The 13,450-nt window shown below is 41.4% G+C and overlaps 1 protein-coding gene across 1 annotated transcript in view; it reads right to left on the bottom strand.

The window, feature by feature from the left end:
* Nucleotides 1-13,450, bottom strand: part of PSMD1 (proteasome 26S subunit, non-ATPase 1) — a 114,435-nt gene that overhangs the window by 77,096 nt on the left and 23,889 nt on the right. Inside the window, exons 12-16 of the mRNA XM_003274736.4 lie at nt 12,992-13,165; nt 10,653-10,764; nt 9,882-10,078; nt 8,529-8,624; nt 6,493-6,557 (exon numbers count right to left, since the gene is read on the bottom strand). Of these exons, the coding sequence (XP_003274784.1) occupies nt 6,493-6,557; nt 8,529-8,624; nt 9,882-10,078; nt 10,653-10,764; nt 12,992-13,165 (644 nt within the window). The remainder of the gene's footprint in view (nt 1-6,492; nt 6,558-8,528; nt 8,625-9,881; nt 10,079-10,652; nt 10,765-12,991; nt 13,166-13,450) is intronic.

The following is a 13,450-nucleotide window of genomic DNA, read 5'->3' as shown; positions in this document are numbered from 1 at the left end:
TCCCTGCAGGACCCCCAGCCCCAGACGACGTGGCTTCCTCAGATGACACAAGCCCCGGACTTTACCTGGGGAATGCTGAAGAAGACAATGCAGGAGGCTGAGCGAATCCTGCTCCAGACACAGACACCATTCACTCCACATAATTTGTTCCTTGCTATGCCTTCTGTTGTACATTGCAATTCTCGTAGGGTATTAACCCTTCTTATTCTCTCACTCTGCCTGCAACCTGCATCTGCTACTCTCTATTGGGCTCATCTCTTAGATCTGCTTTCCTTTGGCCCTGTTACTTGGGCAGACACCCCCTTCCCAGCCTCTAATAACGTAACTGCTTGGCTAGGAGGGATTGACTTACATGGGGTCCCTCATTAATGGCACACATTGGATTAAGGTGCCAGGTAACACTATATATCACTCCACTATCCTTCCACTGTGCATTAGTTATAAAAGTTCTAACCCTTACTGTGTACCTGCCCAAACTCAAGTATGGCTATATCATGGCAAAGGAAATGCCTTAACATTCTTGGTTGCAGATAGACTCAAACCGGGCAATGCAACCAACGCCACTTTCCCCAACATGCCTTCCTGTGCTAAAGAACATAGCCAGGAAAGTAATGGATTCTACTTTGGCTGGGAGGTCTGTCATGGGGGACAAGCCCGTAGACTCCACTTAGGCTATTATAACATCTTAGACTGGAGCCCCCACTGACACTTGCAGAGTAACCATACTGATGTCCTCATCCATTGTGGCATCAATCACAGGTTTGTAGACACGTCCGATTCCCCTATAATTTGGGCCGATGGAGGGACGGGATATCCCAGATCCCAAGTAGGGTCCATGCCACCCAAAGACACTTTATGGCGCCTGGGACATCTTAGCATCTCCCTTAACACCTGGTATGGGACATATCATAATTCCAGTAACAACTATACTGTGACCTTTATTCATAATCACACAGATCAGTGCCTGATTTGCACTACCCATCCATATGTTTTCCTTATGGGAACCAACATTTCCATTAGACCCCAAAACTCCACGTTTGTGACCCGAGTGCAGGGACAGGTTTGGTTTGCCTCATGCATCACTAATTATAATATATCTAATTTAAATATTATTAGTGTCATGGTATTAAGGAAACAATCTGAAGCATTCCTACCAATTTGACACGTGATTGGCAAGGTTCCTCTGCTCTTGCCACCTGAGAACATGCCCCGTCCCAGGTCAGACCCAAAAGATTCACAGGCACACTTATAACCTTTATAGTCTCAGCCATAGTCATCTTAGCAACTGCTAGTGTTGCTGTGGCCTCTATTACTGAATCAGTACAAACAGCTACCTTTGTAGATAACTTGGCCAAAAAAGTGTCTAATGAACTTCTCTTACAGCAGGGTATAGATCAAAAGATTCTTGCACGCCTGCAAGCCCGAGGCTGCCTTAGAATATATAGGGGAGAGGCAAGACGCACTGGCATTCTGACAGCACTTAAACTGTGACTGGGAGCATAAGCATATCTGTGTCACCTCTCTACCTTGGAATCAATCAATACATAGTTGGGATGAGGTGAAACAACACCTCTGGGGAACCTTACATGATAATTTAACAGCAGACATAAGGCAACTTAAAACTAAAATTCTAGAATCCCTAAACACCGTAGATCTACACGCCCAACAAACAGCCATATGGAAGGATGTGAGATAACATCGCTCCTGGATAGACCCCCACTCCTGGGGGGTCGCTCCTTGATTGGAAAAGAATGTTACTGATTATACTCATGTTTGTCTTATATCATTTACTAATTCTAGGATGCAAAGCTGGAAAACAAGTTATAACTGCTATGCCTAACAAACCTGTTGCTGCACACATCTGTACTCTTCAATCAACAAAACCCAATGCAAAAAACAGAAAAGGAAGGGGGAGATGTAGGAGATCAGTCAGGGTGGTGGGAAAAGTTATAAAAATTGTAGGGAAAGATGCAAACCTTCTTGGAAGGCCGGGAGGTTTTCAAAAGCTTCAAGAGGATTTAGCTGAAGGCAGTTAAATTCTCTTAAGAGCAAGGGTTAGATAACAAGGGAATGTAAAAGAACTTATCTAGATAAATTTGTTTACTTTTGTCTCCAGAAACTAACCTTTGATCATTCGTGTGCAGGACTGCTCTCTACTTGGCAGGGGTCGACAATGTTAATTACCCACAAATTGTTTTTACTCCAAGCCTTTCTCATTATATCTGTACTAAATAAACACGAGCATCTCTGGCTTATCACGGAGGCTAACTCTCTTCAGCTCTAGTGCCAGCAGCCCCCTAGCCCACTCCTTCACTGGATATCCATGTCTGAGAACTTCTTTCATCTATCGCTTGGCCAGGGTCTGCAGGTCAGACCTGGCAAGTGATTACTTCTTTTTTATTTTTTCCTATACCTAACATTTCAACAATGTTGACAGCATCTTCAGGAGTAGATTCCATCTCAAGAAACTACCTTCTTTGCTCATCCCTAGAAACAACTCCTCAGCCATTGATGTTTTATCATGAGACTGCAGCAATTCAGTCACATCTTCAGACTCCATTTCTAATTCTAGTTCTCTTGTTATTTTCACCAATTCTGCAATTCCTTCTTCCACTAAAGCCTTGAACCCCTCAAAGTTATCCATGAGGGATGGAATCAACTTCTTCTAGACTGCTGCTAATGTTGATATTTTGACTTCCTCCTGTGAATCATGAATGTTCTTATGGCATCTGGAATGGTGACTCCTTTCCAGAAGGTATTCAATTTACTTTGCCCAGAGCCATCAGAGGAATCACTTTTTATGGCAGCTAGTCTTTTTTATTTATTATTTATTTTTTTGAGATGGAGTCTTGCTTTGTCGCCCAGGATGGAGAGCAATGGTGTGTTCTCAGCTCACTGCAACCTCTGCCTCCCAGGTTCAAGCAATTTTCCTGCCTCAGCCTCCTGAGTAGCTGGGATTACAGGAACCTGCCACCATGTCCAGCTAATTTTTGTATTTTTAGTAGAGATGAGGTTTCACCGGAGACAGGGTTTCACCATGTTAGCCAGGCTGGTCTTGAACTCCTGACCTTGGGTGATCTGCCACGTTGGCTTCCCAAACTGCTGGGATTACAGGCGTGAGCCACGACACCCAGCCTATGGCAGCTATAGTCTTAAGAAATGACTTAAATAATATAACTTGAAAGTAAAAATTACTCCTTGATCCATGGGCTGCAGAATGGATGTTGTGTTAGCAGGCATAAAAATAACATTAATGTCCTTGTACAACTCCATCAGAACCCATGGGGGACCAAGTGCATTGTCCATGAGCAGTAATATTTTGAAAAGAATCTTTTTTCTGACCAGTAGGTCTCAATAGTGGGCTTCAAATATTTAGCATACCACATAAACAGATGTGCTGTGTGATGGTTAATACTGAGTGTCAACTTGACTGGATTGAAGGATGAAAAGTATTGATCCTGGGTGTGTCTGTGAGGGTGTTGCCAAAGGAGATTAACATTATGAGTCAGTGGGCTGGGGAAGGCAGATCCACCCTTAATCTGAGTGGGCATAATCTAATCAGTTCTCAGGGAATATAAAGCAGGCAGAAAAAAGTGAAAAGGAGAGACTGGACTAGCCTCCCAGCCTACATCCTTCTCCTGTGCTAGATGCTTCCTGCCTTCAAACACTGAACTCCAAGTTCTTCAGTTTTGAGACTCAAACTGGCTCTCCTTGCTCCTTAAGCTTGCAGACAGCCTACTGTGGGACCTTGTGAGTTAATACTTAATAAACTCCCATATATATATATCCTATTAATTCTGTCCCTCTAGGGAACCCTAATACATGCTATCATCCAGGCTTTGTTGTTTCATTTATAGAACAGGTAGAATAGCTTTGGCATAATTAACGGCCCTAGCATTTTCAGAATGATACATGAGCATTGGCTTCAACTTAAAGTCACCCACTGCACTAGCTTCTGACAAGAACAGCCTGTCCTCTGAAGCTGTGAAACCAGGAACTGACTTCTCCTCTCTAGCTGTGAAAGTCCTAGATGGCATCTTCCTCAAATAGAAGGCTACTCTGTCTACATGGAAAATCTGTTGTTTAGTATAGCCACCTTCATCAATGATCTTAGCTAGATCTTCTGGGTAACTTGCTGCAGCTTTTGCATCAGCACTTGTTGCCTCTCCTTGCACCTCCCTGTTATGGAGACGGTTTCTTTCCTCAAACTTCATGAACCAAGCTCTCTGCTAGCTTCAAACTTTTCTTCTGCAGCTTCCTCACCTCTTTCAGCCTTTCCAGAACTGAAGAGTTAAGGTCTTGCTCTGTATTGGGCTGTGGCTTAAGGGAAGGTTGTGACTGCTTTGATCTTCTCTCCAGAGCACTACAACTTTTTTCCTTATCAGCAATAAGGCTGTTGCACTTTCTTATCATTTGCGTGTCCACTGGATAGCACTGTTAATTTTCTCCAAGAACTTTTTCTTTGCATTCACAACTTGGCTATCTGTGATGCAAGAGGCCTACCTTTGGCCTATCTCGGCTTTTGACATGTCTTCCTCACTAAGCTTTATCATTTCTAGTTTTTGATTTAAAGTGAGAAATGTGGGACTCTCTCTTTCACTTAAGCACTCAGAGGCCACTGTAGGGTTATTAATTGGCCTAACTTCAATATTGTTGTGTCTCAGGGAATAGGGAGTCCCAAGGAGAGGGAGAGAGATGGAGGAATGACTGGTGTGTGGAGCAGTCGGAACACACATTTATTGATTGAGTTTGCTGTTTTATATGGGTGTGGTTCGTGGTGTCCCAAAACAACTACAATGGTAACATCAAAAATCACTGATGACAGATTACCATAACAGATATAATAATAACGAAAAAGTCTGGAATATTGTGAGGATTACCAAAATGTGACACAGAGAAATGAAATGAGCACACATTGTTAGAAAAATGGTTTTGATAGACTTGCTTGATGCAGGGTTGTCACAAATCTTCAATTTTTAAACAAATGCAGTATCTGCAAAGCTTAATAAAGCAAAGTGCAGTAAAACAAGGTATGCTTGTTTCTTAGCTAAGAGAAACACTGATGTCTGAGATTGAATCTAAGTAGACAGTAATGAACTACTGGAAGAACTACTATTACATCTATTAATACTACCACCAACTCCACAACTGCAACTACTACAATTACCATTATTAATACACACTTAGTGCTTACTAGTGCCAGACACTGCTCTAAGGGCATTGCAGATATATTAATTCACTTGTCAAAAACATCTTCTCAGATGGGTATTATGATTATACTCATTTTAAAGACGAGGAAACTGAGGCGCAAAGAGGTTGAGCAACTTGCTGAAAGTCATTCAGCTAGTAAGAAGCTGAGTCAGGAGTCTACCCAGGCAGATGGGTTTAGAGTGTGACTTTTTTTTTTTTTTGAGAGGGACTCTCACTCTGTCACCCAGGCTGGAGTGCAGTGGCACGTTCTCGGCTCACTGCACCTTCTGCCTCCCGGGTTCAAGTGATTCTCCTGCCTCAGCCTCCCGAGATTACAGGCGCGTGCCACCACGCCTGGCTAATTTTTTTGTATTTTTAGTAGAGACAGGGTTTCACTGTGTTAGTCAAGATGATCTTGAACTCCTGACCTCATGATCCGCCTTCCTCGGCCTCCCAAAGTGCTGGGATTACAGGCGTGAGCTACCACGCCCGGCCAAGAGTATGACTTCTCAAACACAACTATATCATACTGCCAAGGACATCTCCATGACTACAAGTAAAAGATAATCTTTAAAAATTTTCGGGCCGGGCGCGGTGGCTCACGCTTGTAATCCCAGCACTTTGGGAGGCCGAGGCGGGCGGATCACGAGGTCAGGAGATCGAGACCATAGTGAAACCCCGTCTCTACTAAAAATACAAAAAAAATTAGCTGGGCGTGGTGGCGGGTGCCTGTAGTCCCAGCTACTTGGAGAGGCTGAGGCAGGAGAATGGCGTGAACCCGGGAGGCGGAGCTTGCAGTGAGCCGAGATCGGGCCACTGCACTCCAGCCTGGGTGACAGAGCAAGACTCCGTCTCAAAAAAAAAAAAAAAAAAAAATTTCACTCTGGCATTTAAACAAAACCTATTACCTTTCACTTTCATTAAAGACCTCCAAAAACTTTACAGACCCGTGTAAGAGATAATATCCACTTGAACTACCAATATACAAGGAGTAATGGATGTGTTATTTGGATTTAAAAAGTTAAATGAATAAGCAGAATGCTACCAAAAAATAAACAGAAATAATTAAATCATTTAACTACTTCTCAAAGAGGTTCTCAGAATCCCATGATATACTTTGTTCTTTTTCAGATGAACAGTACTAATCTCGCTATTAAATGGTCCTCACTCTGAACCCAGATATACTCCTCAGGTATTTAGTTTTTGTTTAGTTGACTAACTACAGTTTGGTAGTTTCAGTAGTGACTACTACATTTCCAAAAAAAACGAAATATAAATAGAATAAGAAGTTTAAGTTATTACCTGAATAGAATGAACCCAAGTGATTCTACTGCTGCCCTCCTGACATCATCATTAACATCACTTACCTAGGGGGAAAAGTTTAACATTATATTATACCATGTAGTCTATCACTAGACCAAACTGATATGAGAGGTCAGCATCATTCAATAGTGAGTGTATACCTCACTATTGATAGGTATATCAAAACATTATGTTGCACACCTGTAAACATATAATACATTCAAAAAACAGACACACGTATTTTTATTTTTATAGAGCCAGGTTGTTACCCAGTCTGGTCTCAAACTTCTGGGGCTCAGGAGATCCTCCCACCTTGGCCTCACAAAGTGCTGGGATTACAGGCATAAGCCACTGCACTTGGCCACATGTATTTTTGAAGAATAAATTTCTGCCCCCAATTTAGAAAAAGTTATTGAAAAATTTCAATTCAGGGGCTTAGAAGTCTTCACAGCTTGATAAAGTTTAAGATTCAGGGTTACTTCTCTCTCTCTCTTTTTTTTTTGAGATAGAGTCTCACTCTTGTCGCCCAGGCTGGAGTGCAGTGGCACAATCTTGGCTCACTGCAACCTCTGCCTCCCGGGTTCAAGTGTTTCTCCTGCCGCAGGCTCCCAAGTAGCTGGGACTACAGGCGTGTGCCACCATGCCCAGTTAATTTTTCTATTTTTTGTGGAGATGGGGTTTCACCATGTTGGACAGGCTAGTCTTAAACTCCTGACCTCAGGTGATCCGCCCACCACTGCCTCCCAAAGTCCTGGGATTACAGGTGTATGCCACCATGCTCGGCCCCAGGGCTACTTCTTCAGACTATTTCAACCGGCCAGACACAGTGGCTCACACCTGTAATCCCAGCACTTTTGAGAGGCCAAAACAGGAGGATTGCTGGAGCCCAGGAGTTCGAGATCTGCCTAGGCAACACAGCGAGACCCTGTCTCCACAAAAAGTTAAAAAATTAGGCAGCCACGGTGGTGTGTGCCTGCAGTTCTAGCCACATGGGAAGCTGAGGTAGGAGGAGGATCACTTGAGCCCAGTAGTTTGAGGCTGCAATGAGCTGTGATTGCGCTACTGCACTCCAGCCTGGGTGATAGAGCAAAACCCTGTCTTGAAGTTGCTAAAAAGAAAAAAGACTATTTCAGCTGCATTATAGCTTTTGCAAAATATGAACATTTAGAACATACTGCACTGCTAAAAAAATTATTTATTAATTACTAATAAATACTGTGGAAAATATTATCTCCGGGAAAAAGGAGTTAACAATAGTTCTAAGTCTTTCTGCATAGAAAGGTACCCTTGGTTTACCTTTTCCCAGCACCATGATGATAAAAACCTATTAAGACATGTGGAATGTCCACTGTGTGACCAGGCAATATTACTTATTGCTGATAACTACATTTGGATTAGGAGAACTATGAGTGGAGAAAGCCTTTTGGAAAACATGGGCATTGGCTTTCCTGTGCAGTGCATCTCTTGTAATAGATCATGTTCCTTAGGGGTCCTGGGGTGTAGGGGTGGGGGGTTGTTTGTTTTTTTGAGATAGGGTCTTGCCCTGTCACACAGGCTAGAGTGTGGTGGCATAATTATAGCTCACTGTCCACTTCACTTTCCAGAGTAGCTGGGATTACAGGCATGAGCCACTGCACCCATTAGGGGTATGTGGAAGCTAACTTTACTGGCTGTAAAAAGAAATAAATGGTTCCTGTTCTTCACTGGATTTCTTTATCCTAGGGTGGCCACACATACTCACAAGGTCTTATCCCTTACAAATGAGGGTGCTCCTTGCAGTAGGATTTTAGAAGTTGCACCTGAATGGCTTTAAGGACTTCCATTTATATGGGACTGTTATCCCGTCCCATATCCTTCTGAAAAGCTAAGTGAATCTAGTGCTAGGTTATGGCCTGTTGGGTCCAGTAAATGAGAACTGCAACCTAAGACCACTGGTGATGGCCATGCGCTGTGGATGCTGGAGTCACCTAGGCACTTATTGTCCATCTGCAAGCTTTTCCGTCCACCCCATTCCCAAGAAAGGTCAGAGTACTTACAGCAACATGTAGCAGGCGTCGAATTGCTTTGTTGTTACCAGAGCCACAATAAGCCATGGCTACAGTATACATTCCAGACCTTCGAAGAATTGGGTCCTAAGAAAAATAATTTAACATTAATCATCAACTTATTTCAAACAGTAACTTCTACAGTCTAACAGGCATAGTGGCATCCACCAAGTAAGCTGGTCTCAGGGAGGAAATGATGAGCTCAATAACTCTTTTGTGGTTGGTAGTTTTTGAAATAAATGGGGCAATAAAACACATAAATACAGAAGGAGGTAGCTGCTCTTAATTCCCAATATGCTATGCAATATGCCTGCCCTGCTTCATACTTTTTAGGAAGTATAAAGTCAAGTCAACAGCAACAGCCACGCCTGTGGCAGTCCACTTCCTTTTATCAATCAAGCGAGGAAGCTGGCTTCTAATTCTACATTTTTACCTTATTTAAATTCCTGGGTACTGAGTGCTGAGTGGAAGAAAGATGGAGCCTGATAACTGAACAAATTAATTAATAATTTTATCAATAAACTATAGCAGTGGTTCTTATGATTATAGAGGACAGTATTACCTGCCACTAACTACCCACCGTATACAACACCATTATAAAAACAAAACAAAAGGCAACAGAAAAAAATCCTCACCCAAATAAACAGGTATAGAGATGGGTACTGTTTTCTGATAAAAGAAAAATGAAGTAAACTTTGTATCTTATTAAATGACTATCAAATCATTCCAAAAATATTATTTCTTTTTTTTTTTGAGATGGAGTCTCGCTCTGTCACCCAGGCTGGAGTGCAGTGGTTCAATCCCTGCTCACTGTAATCTCTGTCTCCCAGGCTCAAGCGATTCTCATGCCTCAGCCTCCCAAGTAGCTGGGATTACAGGTGCCCGCCACCATGCCTGGCTAATTTTTTTTCTATGTTTAATAGAGACAGGGTTTCACCATGTTGGCCAGGCTGGTTTTGAACTCCTGACCTCAAGTGATCCACCTGCCTCAGCCTCCCAAAATGCTAGGATTACAGGTGTGAGCCACTCACTGCACCTGGCCCAAAAATATTATTTCTAAAAGAAATCAGCTCGTGAATTCCTAAAGAACTATGCTGAATCTGCTTATGAGTATCACCAATCTGAAGCTATGGTAAAATTTAAAATCCTCAAATTACTCCCATGTACCTTTTCTAATCAGTGCTTTTCTTTCTTAAATTCTATTAGGCTTCATATACATTGCCAGAAGTTTTATGAATAAATGTACCTACATGTTCTGATGGGAACAGAGTTAATTTCCAGTGAAGTTAAGTGTTTTTTACATGCTGGAGATAAATGGGCAGTGAGAGATGTATGTGATCTCACCTTGTCACGACAGAGAGATTCAATGAGAGCATCAGCCTCTTCCATCCTCCCATACATTACTAAAGCAATGCCAACTGCAAGACCACGCAGAATCTTCTCATGTTGAGTTTCTTGTGCATAACCAACCATGTCCTCAATAGCCTGAGCATTTTTAGAGCCCAACATAACCAAACCTAGGGCCAGGCCAGCTGCTTCCCCTAGCAAGTAATGAGTAAAATGTTAACAAAGAGTTATGTTTTTAAAGTCAATAAAACATCCAACTGAGAGTAGCACTTTTTTTGCATAAACTATCAGAAAAACCATTAGCTTCTGACAGCATTTTTTTAAACCATCTGGTAAAAAGGATACCTTATGTGGAAGCACATTCATACATTTAGGGTTTGCACATTCATACATTTAGGGTTGTTTTCCTTTTAAACCTTGACAGAATGTACCATCAAATCCTACAGTGATTTCAAAGGAGACATTTAGATAACATTTTTTCTACATTATCGCCAAGCAGTATGGAGTAAGTAGGTCACTCTAATAAATTCCTATTTGCAAAAGTCAGTTATGCAAGTGGATACACAGGATATATCATTTTAGAAAGCCTATATATTACAAAACTTGTTTTAAAAGATAACTTTGACAAATGGAACAAAATTCACTTCCTCTTCAAGTACAGAAATCCATTGGAATTTTAAGAGGCTACAAAATATAGGTAGAAACTAATGTAATTACATTTACATTAATTAATACTTAAGTTTGTTAGCTTTAGGAAGAAATGTTTACCTGTCACTGCATCATCCTGATAAAGGTTTGTTTTTAGCAAATCATAAACATCTTGACGTGCAGTTCCCATGGCTGCCAAACCAAGGCCCAGACTGCCACCGTGTCTAACGATCTAAGGAAAAAACATAGATTCCACTGATTTGGTACACTGTACTTAACATACAAGTTTTTATTCTAATTTCAAAATATAGTTTCACATTAAACATGCAGAGGTTGGCTCAGTAAGAATGATCAAAGGATGTGATAATCAAAAGGTCAGTGATAAACTCAGCAATTTCAGTTTTTGTTTGAGACGTAGTTTCGCTCTTGTCACCTAGGCTGGAGTGCAATGGCGTGATCTGGGCTCACTGCAACCTCCGCCTCCTGGGTTCAAGTGATTCTCCTGCCTTAGCCTCTCGAATAGCTGGGATTACACGTGGCTGCTGCCACGCCCACCTAATTTTTGTATTTTTAGTAGAGATGGGGTTTCACCATGTTGGCCAGGCTGGTCTGGAACTCCTGACCTCAGGTGATCCACCCACCTTGGCCTCCCAAAGTTCTGGGATTACAGGTGTGAGCCACCGTGTCCAGCCCAGCAATTTCATTTTTAATAGAATGATATTTGCTGATGCCAAAAAATAGTGAGCTGAGGCTGGATTGGTGGCTCATGCTTGTAATCCCAGCACTTTAGGAGGCTGACATGGGAAGATCACTTGAGCCCAGAAGTTTGAGACCAGCCTGGGCAACATAGGGAGACTCGGTCTATACAAAAAAAATAAACATAAATTAGCTGGGCGTGGTGGTGCATGCCTGTGATCCCAGCTACTCGGGAGGCTGAGGTGGGAAAATGGCTTGAGCCCAGGAAGCTGAAGCTGCAGTGAGCCATGATCGTGCCACTGCACTCTAGCTGGGTAACACAGCAAGAAACTGTCTCAAAAAATAATCATAATAAATTAAAAATAGTGAGTTGAGAAATGAACGTGAGAAAACAAAGTGGGCTTAGAGGACAACTCTCTTTCAGTAGGTTTACATGAGAAGGGGAGGAAAAAGACTTAACAACTAAGAGGGAGATGTCAAGAAAAGAATTTTGTTTAGGATAGATGAGACCTGAATATGTTCATGGGTTGAGGGAAAGGAGGCAGTACAGAGTGAGAGGCTAAAGACAGAGTAGAAAAAGGTATCTGATGGAACATGGTTGTGAAGAAAGTGGTTGAAAATGACATCAGAGTACCTCTGAAATATATACATTTGAAAGAGGAAACTTTAGTGGTCATCTGTCATTTCTGAATGCACAGCATCCTTCTATTGGTGACAGCATCCCAACATTCCTTTGGTAATACTCCCCCCCAGTGGTTAGGGTCTTGGTGGGACTGTCATTTAAGAATCTCCCACCTTCCCCTAGCCAAAGTGTGACCCAAGCCATAGCAATACAATGCTCCTTGGAATTTTTATCTTTCTTAAGTGGAATAACCCAATGGCCAAAAATGTTTCAAGTTCATTCATCCTGAAGTTAGGGTCCTGAAAAGGCTATTTCATTAGTTCCTGTTATCTAGCATCTGTGGTGTTGCTCTGGCTCTTTAACCTTTGTGAGAACTAGTTCATGACAGCCTTTCTATTAATTAGATAAGCTATTTCCAATAAACTTCTTATTCAAGTTAGTTAGAAATGGTTTTTGATGCTGTCTATTGCTTTTTTTTTGTAACCATAAACCCTATCTGATAAGAAAGTTTTTACCTGAGACCAGGGGAAATAAGGTAAAAATGTGTGTACTTGCACACACGATTTGTGGTTAAGGGGCTTATTAATTGAGACAGATCATCCTATTGGCTTCAATCTTTTAACTTATGCATGAGGGCAAGGTTTCCTGGCTCACTTAACTACTCTCCTGATGGCCCTCACTCCAATATAGAAGTTAGTCTAAAATTACATTTTAAGGTTCCTTAAAATAAGAACAGGGCTACTTAGCCTTTCCAAAAGATTTACATTTTAAACAATTATCAAAGATCAAACAAGCAAGGATTCTAACTTCTGAGACTGCAATTTCTTTAGGCTTTAATTTCCAGTAAAATGTTAGGGCCTAGACTAGATGGTAACTAAGGTCACTTGTAGTTGTAACATTTTAAGACGAAAGTGTGGGAATACAACATGTTTTACAAATACACGCAGGGTTTAAAGGAGCGAGAAACACAATTTTAGCTTATCAAGAAGGAAATGAAATTACCTTAAAAAAAAATCCAAGATAACAGTTGTTTTGGGTATTCCCAAATTCTACAAAATCTCCAGTCACTAAAATAATTTGGCAAATATGTTATCCTGGATTCTTGAGTTTTGGAAATTTAGTTTTCCATTTTAATACTTACATCATTGCTGGCGTTCTTAAGCTGATTAAGCAAATAGTCAATTATATCACCACCATGATTGGCATGAATAAGACCTAGTGCATAGAGACCTCCACCTTCCTGATAGGCTGATCCTGGAGAAGTATCCTTGGGAAGGTATGTTGCCATTAACTGTAATGCTTCTTTTTCATGACCCTGTAAAGGTAAGTCATGACAAAGATGTCAAAAAGAGAAAGTAAGAAAAAAGACAATGTTTTCTATGATTACTGCCTTTTCCCCAGAATGTTCCCTTGCTAAGAGAGAAGGAGGTAGTGGGGCTCTCTCTCATATAACTGTATCACTCAAACAAGAGGACAAGCCTTTAAGAGACCCAGTTACACTCTGGTTAGAAAAAAAAAAAATCACAAATGCTTCAATTTTTTCCCTTTGTTTTATAACATTTGCCCAAATCCATCTCAGACTGTGCAAATAACATTTCAA

The sequence above is a fragment of the Nomascus leucogenys genome, chromosome 22a (genome assembly GCF_006542625.1).
Source record: "Nomascus leucogenys isolate Asia chromosome 22a, Asia_NLE_v1, whole genome shotgun sequence".
In the NCBI taxonomy this organism is placed as follows: Eukaryota; Metazoa; Chordata; class Mammalia; order Primates; family Hylobatidae; genus Nomascus; species Nomascus leucogenys.
This window is presented reverse-complemented; position numbering and strand designations above follow the sequence as displayed.